The sequence below is a fragment of the Trematomus bernacchii genome, unplaced genomic scaffold (genome assembly GCF_902827165.1).
Source record: "Trematomus bernacchii unplaced genomic scaffold, fTreBer1.1, whole genome shotgun sequence".
NCBI classification, from domain to species: domain Eukaryota; kingdom Metazoa; phylum Chordata; class Actinopteri; order Perciformes; family Nototheniidae; genus Trematomus; species Trematomus bernacchii.
Window position 1 is genome coordinate 625899 of NW_022987528.1, and position 10552 is coordinate 636450.

A 10552-nucleotide genomic window follows, 5' to 3' on the forward strand; every position below is an offset into this window, starting at 1 on the left:
ATCTGTTCTAAATCTACATGCGTATGCTAGCTAAATTGATGGAAAACACAACAAAAACGTAACAATTATTTTGCAGATGACAGAGATTTAGGTAACAATAAGGTGACAATGATCCCATACAGGAATTGAAGAGTGAATTATTGAACAAATGTTGCCTTTTATTCAATTCAATTTGAAACTACTCATTATTATAATGTAACTACACCAAGTTATTTTGTGAGTTGTGTTGGTATACATATTTTAGTGTTGGCTCATACATCTCCAAACCAAGGTTAGAATGCTGTGCTTTCAGACGTAAGTTGTCATTTGTTGCTTTTTTAACGATTACTTCTGGATTTGTACCGTATCCTCTTTATAAATCCTGCGGTTGGTCTTAGTCTCTATAAAGCAAAAAATGACACTTTAGGCAAATTGTTGAACATCAGCCCTGATTTGTTGGAATGATAACATTGATGGGAATAAGATTATGAAAACTCATATGCAAAGGTATCTTTATTGAGAGCAGACATGTGCAGAATAAGTGAAACAGTGCCTTAAGATTTAATCATTCGTTCAGATTATATTTGAAAAACAGACATTTGGAATAGTTTGATTTCATTGACAAGGAGATTAACATATAAATGCATGAAATATTCATACTTTCTATTATTACTAGTAGCACTGATTTAAAAAGGAAAAAAAAGTGGCCATCACCGAATGATTTAACAAAATTGTTAGACTATGCGTTCCACTTCAGTGAGTGTTGAGAACTCTCAGCTCTGCCTTCACTGATAGAAACACAGGATCTCAAACATGCCTTGGTTGCCCGTGTTGAGATGTTTCCCGATAACGGTGACACCAGGCCTCCCATCATAATCTGCAAACACATTTTTGTTGAGAAGCAGGGTGATGCCCTTTATTGGATTCTTGGTTCCTTCTTTCTTGTACCACAGGTACACTCGTTGACCTACAGTCCCTTTGTTCAGGTCAACATTTACTGACAGGTAATTTTGCTGACGATATTTTTGATACTGACTATCAGTGATGGAGACTTGCAGATCTTTGAGTGCCTTACTGGGGTCGGTGGTCTGACGGTACCAGATGAATACATAATTTCCTCTTCCATCTCTGTTGGTATCTTCATCCACACGGATGTAACCTGACCTAAAGAGGTCGTGGTCTAACCTAAAGGAATCAGTGGCAGTGACATCACAGATGTAGGTTGGTGCCTCTCTCATCAGCCAGATGTGGATCCAGTCCCCACCAGCCTCGCGGTTCAGATCACAGGCCACTCTCTCCCAACCAAAACCAAACATTAGAGCGTCATTGTCTTCAATGACAGTGATGTCCACTATGGGAGTATCAAACTCTCCGGACCCTTTGAAGAACCAAAGGTAGAGGTAACTACCTCCTGCTCCAGCATTGAGATCTTTGTTGATCTTTGTGTACCCTGCATTTGACAAACCAGCATTCTGCTCACTGTTGAAGGAAACTTGAACCTTGGTGATGGGCACTGATCCACGTTTGTACCAAAGATAGATGTACTTTCCTCTTGCTCCTTTGTTCAGATCAACATTGATTTTGTTGAAGCCTTCTGATTGAAGGTGTCGCTCTTCAGCATTATTAAAGGACACTTGAAGTTCTGTGATGTATGTGGCCGTTGATGGAATCTGCATTAAAGAAAGAGAAATCAATATTAAACAAAATATGACAAGTTGTGGATAACTGCCTTTTCAGGTGATTTCCAATATGATGCTTAAACATTCAAACATCAGTTCTCAGATATAGATCCACATAATGACATCTAAATGAATTCATATTTGAACATGAATGCATATGTTGTGGCAGAAATGATGAGACGAGAGGCAGACCTGAAGAGTGTCGCCCGACGGGTCTAAGTTTTATTGCTAACACAACAACAATACCAAGAGCCTTCACACTATATCATCATATCACACATGAAGCTCACCGTAAGTCCAAGCAGGAAGACTGGGAGGAGTAGGAAGAGGCCTCTAACCCCCATCATCATCATCAGTGGGGAGGATGTGGAGGTGGTGAACAGCTACAAGTCCCTGGGAGTGCACAAACACAAGGGACACTGACAGGGTGAACAAGCTGGTGAGGAAGGCTAGCTCTGTAGTTGGAGTATAACTGGACAATCTGGATGAGGTGGCAGAAGGGAGAACGAGGAGGAAGCTGGACTGTAGAGAACCCCTCCCACCCCCTCCATGCAGAACTAGATGAGGAGCACGTTCAGCCACAGACTCATCCCTCCTCGACACAGCACCAAGCGCCTCGGACAATCCTTTGTGCCTGTAGCCATCAAGCTGCACAACAAGGGGTCAACAATGTGACACAATCACTGGACATAAAATACACACTGTTTTCACACACACATGTAAATAATATGTGTACACATGACCAAATATGTATATATGTTCATTTTAATTAATTTGTTATGTTATAGTTATTTTATGTTATCTATTTTATTTTTATCCTTGATTGTATCCTATGTAAACTCAGGAGAGAGGGATCTCCACTCACAGACTCCTGTTTTTGACAAATACGCCCTCAGTTACACTTTTACGATTGAAATGTCAACAAAATGTAACACACACACACACACACACACACACACACACACACACACACACACACACACACACACACACACACACACACACACACACACACACACACACACACACACATACACACACACACACACACACAAGGTCAGAAGTCCTTCGCAAACCTTAATATTTTTCTAGTTAACTCCATTGAAACTTTCGCCCTCATGACAAATAAGTTGTTATATTTTTGAAACAATTGTTTTATGAAGCCCCTTATAAGAGGTAAATGTTTTAATGTTGTTGAAGTGTTATGGTTTTTAATAATTACATAAGTGAAATGTCATACTTTGATTTGGGATTGAGATTGATTATACTTTTTTACACACAGGAATTTTTAATCAGGTAGGGTTGCTCATGACCTGCTGAATGTCTGTCTGTTCACAATGTTCAATATATAGAAAATCAACATGTCTGGATATTATATAGGTTGGTTGTATGTGAGGCTACAAAAATATGCTTACCGACCAAGATCACATAGAAAAGCATCGGAAATGATCCTAAAGTTGAGCTAAAGTTCAGGTGGACTTTGTATGAAAAAGGGAACGTGTCAAGAGTCTGTGTCTGCCTGCCCTTAATATGTATGCTGAATATTTCTGGGCAGTCAGCTAAACGCCTTCCTCTTCACCAAGACTCTGAAGATAGATGTCAGTTTGTCCACAGGTTAATTGATAGAAAAGGAGGGTGAAACTATCAACCAACAAAAAGCATAATCAGAAATTGCTTACAGTAAATATTGTGTACATACTTTGTAAACCTACTTTTTATTCTAAATTACATAACTCTTTTTATGCCTTTTTAAATCACTCATGTTAATATATGCATTGTGTATTAATCGAATATGTATCACGTAAGTATTGCTTTTACTCTACCAACAAAGTGACCCATAAAAGTTGTTTTTAAACACGTCATCGTTAGTACTATTTTACTGTAAATCCTAGTGACGATAAGCATAGCACATGTTATGAATGCAATCGACAGAAATGAGCTTGGTAGCCATTTAACCTTAAACTGCACAAAATTACTTTTAGCGATACAACAAATAATGAACTGCAATTGAACACAAGAATATAAGACATCATTACATACCTGTGGGGGAAACTTCTGTGTAGCAATGCAGGAGGAGTCACCGACTCAGGAAGGAGACACGGGGAGAGCTGGAGCTTTGATGTCAAAACAAGTCAAGAGTCAGAGGTCTGACTGCACGGTAGAGTTGCCAAGTCAATTCTGAAGAGCCTCTCTCTCGATAGACCTTTTAACTAGTTCCGAGAGAGTACCCTGCTGAAAAAAACAGTTTAGACCAACTTAGCTGGTCAGGCAGGTCAACCAGCCCGACCAGCTAAGTTGACCAGCCTGGCTGGTTTAGAGGGGTTTTGGACACTTTAGCTGGCCAGGATGGCTGGTTTAGCTGGTTTAGCTGGTAGCTAAACCAGCTAAACCAGCCATCCTGGCCAGCTAAAAAAAACAGCATAGACCAGCATAGTATGCTGGTATGCTGGGCTGGTCACCAGCATCCATCTATCACCAGTTTATGTTTAATAATAGTATTAAATATACCATGCTGGAAGCTTACCAGGATTCCAGGTGACCAGCATACATTGTTTAAATACTGGTATGATTATTTAAACTAGAGAATATAAATATATTACAAAGATTCATTGTGTCATGTATTCTGGTATCTACCAAAATAAAGACATTGTATAGTGTTCATAACAGTATTTTAATTTAATAAATAGCAATAAATAGCTAGTTAATATAATAAAATACACATAACAATACAAATAACAACCAACCTGCAAATCAACCTACACATCAAAATAAATATTTTATCTAAAACCGGTGCATTTAATTTAAAATAAAAGTAATAAATACAATTCAATATTTAAATGGTAACAAAAACAGTAACACTATGTATGATAAGAAAAAGGCAACAAAGAAAGTGTTTTGGGTTTTTCCCAAAATATATATGTATATATCATATTCTATTTAAGCGTATATAGACTTCTTGCACTTATATAAATATGTTGAATTGTTGGGGGAGCTCAGGACATAAGATTTTCATTGCCATTTCTACACTGTAGCTTATGTGCATATGACAGTAAAACCTTTCAATCTTGAATCTTTTGAATCTTGTGCCGAGGGCACCGAGCCTTCGCAGCAGCTGGCCCTAGGCTTTGGAACACTCTGCCCCTCCATGTGAGGTCGGCCCAGACCCTAGGGGTTTTTAAATCAACACTAAAAACTCACTTCTTCTCCCTTGCCTTCTAGTCAGAGCGGAGCACGACTCATGACATTTCCCTGTGTTTGATTTTTATATTTGCTGTTGTAATTTATTGTCTTCTGTTTGCGATTGTAGTAATGTGTTATTTATTATTTGCATGTACAGCACTTTGGCTCGACCAAAATTCGTTTTTAAAATGTGCTATACTGTATAAATAAAACCTGATTTGATTTGATTTTTTACGATAGCAACAGTATACACGGTAATTCAAAGTAGCTCCACCTGTACCAGCTGTGATGAACACATTAATAATAAATAAAATAATCCAGTGATTAAATATCTAAGATAAAAAAAATGGGCCATTACACACAATTTTGTACTTTTACTTAGTGAGATTTTAAATGCAGGACTTTTGCTTGTATTTTTACACTGTTGTATTTTTACTTTTACTTGAGTCAAATATTAGAGTACTTCTTACACCACTGCTTATTAGTAAATGTTTGCATGCTAACACGCTAAACTAAATGGAAGAACATTATAAACGTTATATCTTCTGAGTGGCAGCATGTTAGTTTTGGGACATTGGGTGTCAAGTTATTGAAAGGGTGTTTCTAGTTTAGGTTTCAACAAACCACAGCACTGAGACGGCTTCAAGTCTTCATCTTATGAGATATCAGTGCTAGAAAAACTGTTGAGGACTTTCTGAAACAGCTCTAAACCGTCCCGGTTTGAATCCTGTTCACAGAACAAGAATTATTCTGCAATTATTTGAGCTACATTAATCTGTTCTACATCTACATGCGTATGCTAGCTAAGGTTATGGAAAACACAACAAAAACGTAACAATTATTTTGCAGATGACAGAGATTTAGGTAACAATAAGGTGACAATGATCCCATACAGGAATTGAAGAGTGAATTATTGAACAAATGTTGCCTTTTATTCAATTCAATTTGAAACTACTCATTATTATAATGTAACTACACCAAGTTATTTAGTGAGTTGTGTTGGTATACATATTTTAGTGTTGGCTCATACATCTCCAAACCAAGGTTAGAATGCTGTGCTTTCAGACGTAAGTTGTCATTTGTTGCTTTTTTAACGATTACTTCTGGATTTGTATCATATCCTCTTTATACGTCTTGCGGTTGGTCTTAGTCTCTATAAAGCTAAAAATGACACTTTAGGCAAATTGTTGAACATCAGCCCTGATTTGTTGGAATGATAACATTGATGGGAATAAGATTATGAAAACTCATATGCAAAGGTATCTTTATTGAGAGCAGACATGTGCAGAATAAGTGAAACAGTGCCTTAAGATTTAATCATTCGTTCAGATTATATTTGAAAAACAGACATTTGGAATAGTTTGATTTCATTGACAGGGAGATTAACATATAAATGCATGAAATATTCATACTTTCTATTATTACTAGTAGCACTGATTTAAAAAGGAAAAAAAAGTAGCCATCACCGAATGATTTAACAAAATTGTTAGACTATGCGTTCCACTTCAGTGAGTGTTGAGAACTCTCAGCTCTGCCTTCACTGATAGAAACACAGGTTCTCAAATTTGCCGTTGTTGCCCGAGTTGAGATCTTTCTTGATAACGGTGACACCAGCCCACGCATCATAATCTGCAACCGCATTTTTGTTTTGAAGCAGGGTGATGGCCTTTATTGGATTGTTGGTTCCTTCTTTCTTCGACCACAGGTACACTAGGTTACCTCCAGTCCCTTCGTTCAGGTCAACCCTCACTAGCAGGTAACGTTGCTGACGATAACCCTGTAACTGACTATCAGTTTTGGAGACTTGCAGATCTTTGACTGCCTTACTGGGGTCGGTGGTCTGACGGTACCAGATGAAGACATCTGATCCTCCTGCACCTCTGTTGGTATCTTCATCCACACGGATGTAACCTGACCTGAAGAGGGTTTGGTCTGACCCATAGGAATCTGTGACAGTGATATCACAGATGTAGGTTGGTGCCTCTCTCTTCAGCCAGATGTGGATATCGTCCCCACCAGCCTCGCGGTTCAGATCACAGGCCACTCTCTCCCAACCAAGTCTAAACATTGCAGCGTCATTGCCTGCAATGACTTTGATGTCCACTATGGGAGTATTAAACTCTCCGGACCCTTTGTGAGACCAAAGGAAGAGGTCACTACCTCCTGCTCCAGAATTGAGATCTTTGTTGATCTTTGTGTACCCTGCATTTGACAAACCAACATCCTGCTCACTGTTGAAGGAAACTTGAACCTTGGTGATGGCCACTGATCCACGTTTGTACCAAAGAAAGATGTCCTTTCCTCCTGCTCCTTTGTTCAGATCAACATCAATTTTGTTGAAGCCTTGTGATCCAAATTGTCGCTCTTCAGCATTATCAAAGGACACTTGAAGTTCTGTGATGTATGTGGCCGTTGATGGAATCTGCATTAAAGAAAGAGAAATCAATAGTAAACAAAATATGACAAGTTGTGGATAACTGCCTTTTCAGGTGATTTCCAATATGATGCTTAAACATTCAAACATCATTTCTCAGATATAGATCCACATAATGACATCTAAATGAATTAAGATTTGAACATGAATGCATATGTTGTGTCAGAAATGATGAGACGAGAGGCAGACCTGAAGAGTGTCGCCCGACGGGTCTAAGTTTTATTGCTAACACAACAACAATACCAAGAGCCTTCACACTATATCATCATATCACACATGAAGCTCACCGTAAGTCCAAGCAGGAAGACTGGGAGGAGTAGGAAGAGGCCTCTAACCCCCATCATCATCAGTGGGGAGGATGTGGAGGTGGTGAACAGCTACAAGTTCCTGGGAGTGCACAAACACAAGGGACACTGACAGGGTGAACAAGCTGGTGAGGAAGGCTAGCTCTGTAGTTGGAGTACAACTGGACAATCTGGATGAGGTGGCAGAGGGGAGGACGAGGAGGAAGCTGGACTGTATCCTAGAGAACCCCTCCCACCCCCTCCATGCAGAACTAGTGAAGATGTTCAGCCACAGACTCATCCCTCCTCGACCCAGCACCAAGCGCCTCGGACAATCCTTTGTGCCTGTAGCCATCAAGCTGCACAACAGGCGGTCAACAATGTGACTGGACATAAAATACACACTGTTTTCACACACACATGTACATAATATATACACATGACCAAATATGTATATATGTTCATTTTTTATTTTATCTATTTTATTTTTACCCTTGATTTTATCATATATATTAATCTATGTGAATCTGTGCTGTCCATCTTATCTTATTTTATACATTCATTCACTCCGCAGCTGCATATAGTCAGCTGGTCATGGGTGTTCTCTTTTAACCAATTACATTCCAGCACAATCTCGAGAAGCAAATCCTCAAGCTACAGTAACACTTAAAATGGTTCCCCTCTCTTCACCCCATCCACCCCTCGTCATCATATCCAGCACACAGGAGAGCTGATCCAAAGACCACACCTCATCACATATCCTCTCCTTCCCATCTCCTCATCAAATTAGATCTTCAACATCACCACAAGTGTCTAAACCGAGGGGGGGGGGGGGTTCCTATTATACTCACGGCTGCACTTTCCCTTTAAGATATATGATATCAGGATCGGTGTCTGATCGTCAAAGACTAATAACATTTTATTCATATGGTGCATGTGTCAATAAATATTCTTTAAACATTGAAACACGAAAAATGAAGTCTCTCCTGATTGAATTATATAAGCTGAGTCCCACAAGGTGACATGCAAACTCTGCAGGCAAAAAAGGTGCCTTCAAAATGCACGCCTTGTCACACCAGAAACAGCTCAAGCTTACTAAATAAATTACTGAGAGGGAGTGAGAGAGAAAGGACAAAAACAGCAGAGCGACCAAGAGGAGTGGAACAACTCAGGAGAGAGGGATCTCCACTCACTGACAAATACGCCCTCAGTTACACTTTTACAATTAAAAGGTCGACAAAATGTACACACACACACACACACACACACACACACACACACACACACACACACACACACACACACACACACACACACACACACACACACACACACACACACACACACACACACCACACACACACACACACACACACACACACACACACACACACACACACACACACACACACACACACACACACACACACACACACACACTTATATTTTTCTAGTTAACTCCATTGAAACTTTCAAATGTCAAAGTGACACTAAAATCTTTGTGCCCCTTTATATTGACTGTTTGGCTATGTTGATCTCACACACACACACACACACACACACACACACACACACACACACACACACACACACACACACACACACACACACACACACACACACACACACACACACACACACACACACACACACACACACACACACACACACACACACACACACACACACACACACACTTTTTTCTAGTTAAATCCATTGAAACTTTCGCCCTCATGACAAATAAGTTGTTATATTTTTTGAAAAAAGTGTTTTATGAAGCCCCTTATTAAGGTAAATAATATAATGTTGTTGAAGTGTTATGGTTTTTAATAATTACATAAGTGAAATGTCATACTTTGATTTGGGATTGAGATTGATTATACTTTTTTACACACAGGAATTTTTAATCAGGTAGGGTTGCTCATGACCTGCTGAATGTCTGTCTGTTCACAATGTTCAATATATAGAAAATCAACATGTCTGGATATTATATAGGTTGGTTGTATGTGAGGCTACAAAAATATGCTTACCGACCAAGATCACATAGAAAAGCATCGGAAATGATCCTAAAGTTGAGCTAAAGTTCAGGTGGACTTTGTATGAAAAAGGGAACGTGTCAAGAGTCTGTGTCTGCCTGCCCTTAATATGTATGCTGAATATTTTTTGGCAGTCAGCTAAACGCCTTCCTCTTCACCAAGACTCTGAAGATAGATGTCAGTTTGTCCACAGGTTAATTGATAGAAAAGGAGGGTGAAACTATAAACCAACAAAAAGCATAATCAGAAATTGCTTACAGTAAATATTGTGTACATACATTTTAAACCTACTTTTTATTCTAAATTACATTACTCTTTTAATGCCTTTTTAAATCACTCATGTTAATATATGCATTGTGTATTTATCGAATATGTATCACGTAAGTATTGCTTTTACTTTACCAACAAAGTGACCCATAAAAGTTGTTTTTAAACACGTCATCGTTAGTACTATTTACTGTAAATCTAGTGATGATAAGCATAGCATATGTTATGAATGCAATCGACAGAAATGAGCTTGGTAGCCATTTAACCTTAAACTGCACAAAATTACTTTTAGCGAGACAACAAATAATGAACTGCAATTGAACACAAGAATATAAGACATCATTACATACCTACGATGTTACGGATGGCATCAAATGTATGCAGATGTTGGCAGATTGAATCAGAGAGTTGGACGATGGCTCGTTCTTTTTGCTATGTGCTTCCCTAACTTGACTTACTTGTTGACAATTAATGATGTCTCTTATAGGGGTCTCTGCCCTATAGTGGCAGATGCAAAAATGATTTCTCTGTTGTGATTGGTCAGCCGCTTAGAGATGTCCCACCCCTTAGCCCAATGGTTCCCAAACCTTTTCTGCAGGGCCCCCCTTTTGCAACATTGTAATTAATAGAACTGCATCTTCTTATTTAACAAAAGAAAATGAATAATTAAGTTACAAATCACTTTCAAAGTGG

The 10552-nt window shown here is 38.9% G+C and overlaps 1 protein-coding gene across 3 annotated transcripts; it reads right to left on the minus strand.

The window, feature by feature from the left end:
- Positions 1 to 1318: 1318 nt before the first annotated feature.
- On the minus strand, positions 1319 to 10333 carry LOC117475195. Of its 3 annotated transcripts, none has more exons than XR_004555144.1 (3): positions 10210 to 10333; positions 1949 to 2051; positions 1319 to 1649 (listed from the first exon to the last, which is right to left on the minus strand). XR_004555144.1 is itself a non-coding variant. In XM_034121363.1 (3 exons), the coding sequence occupies exons 2-3, from the start codon at positions 7617 to 7619 to the stop codon at positions 6376 to 6378; spliced, it is 945 nt and encodes a 314-aa protein (XP_033977254.1). In that variant the 5' UTR covers positions 7620 to 7659; positions 10214 to 10329; the 3' UTR covers positions 6086 to 6375. The 3 variants fall into 3 exon arrangements, 2 of the variants coding, with proteins under 2 accessions (XP_033977254.1, XP_033977245.1); XM_034121363.1 differs by lacking the exons at positions 1319 to 1649; positions 1949 to 2051 and adding exons at positions 6086 to 7260; positions 7560 to 7659 and having other exon boundaries at positions 10214 to 10329; XM_034121354.1 differs by lacking the exons at positions 1319 to 1649; positions 1949 to 2051 and adding exons at positions 6086 to 7260; positions 7560 to 7659 and having other exon boundaries at positions 10210 to 10328.
- Between the last annotated feature and the right edge of the window lie 219 nt (positions 10334 to 10552).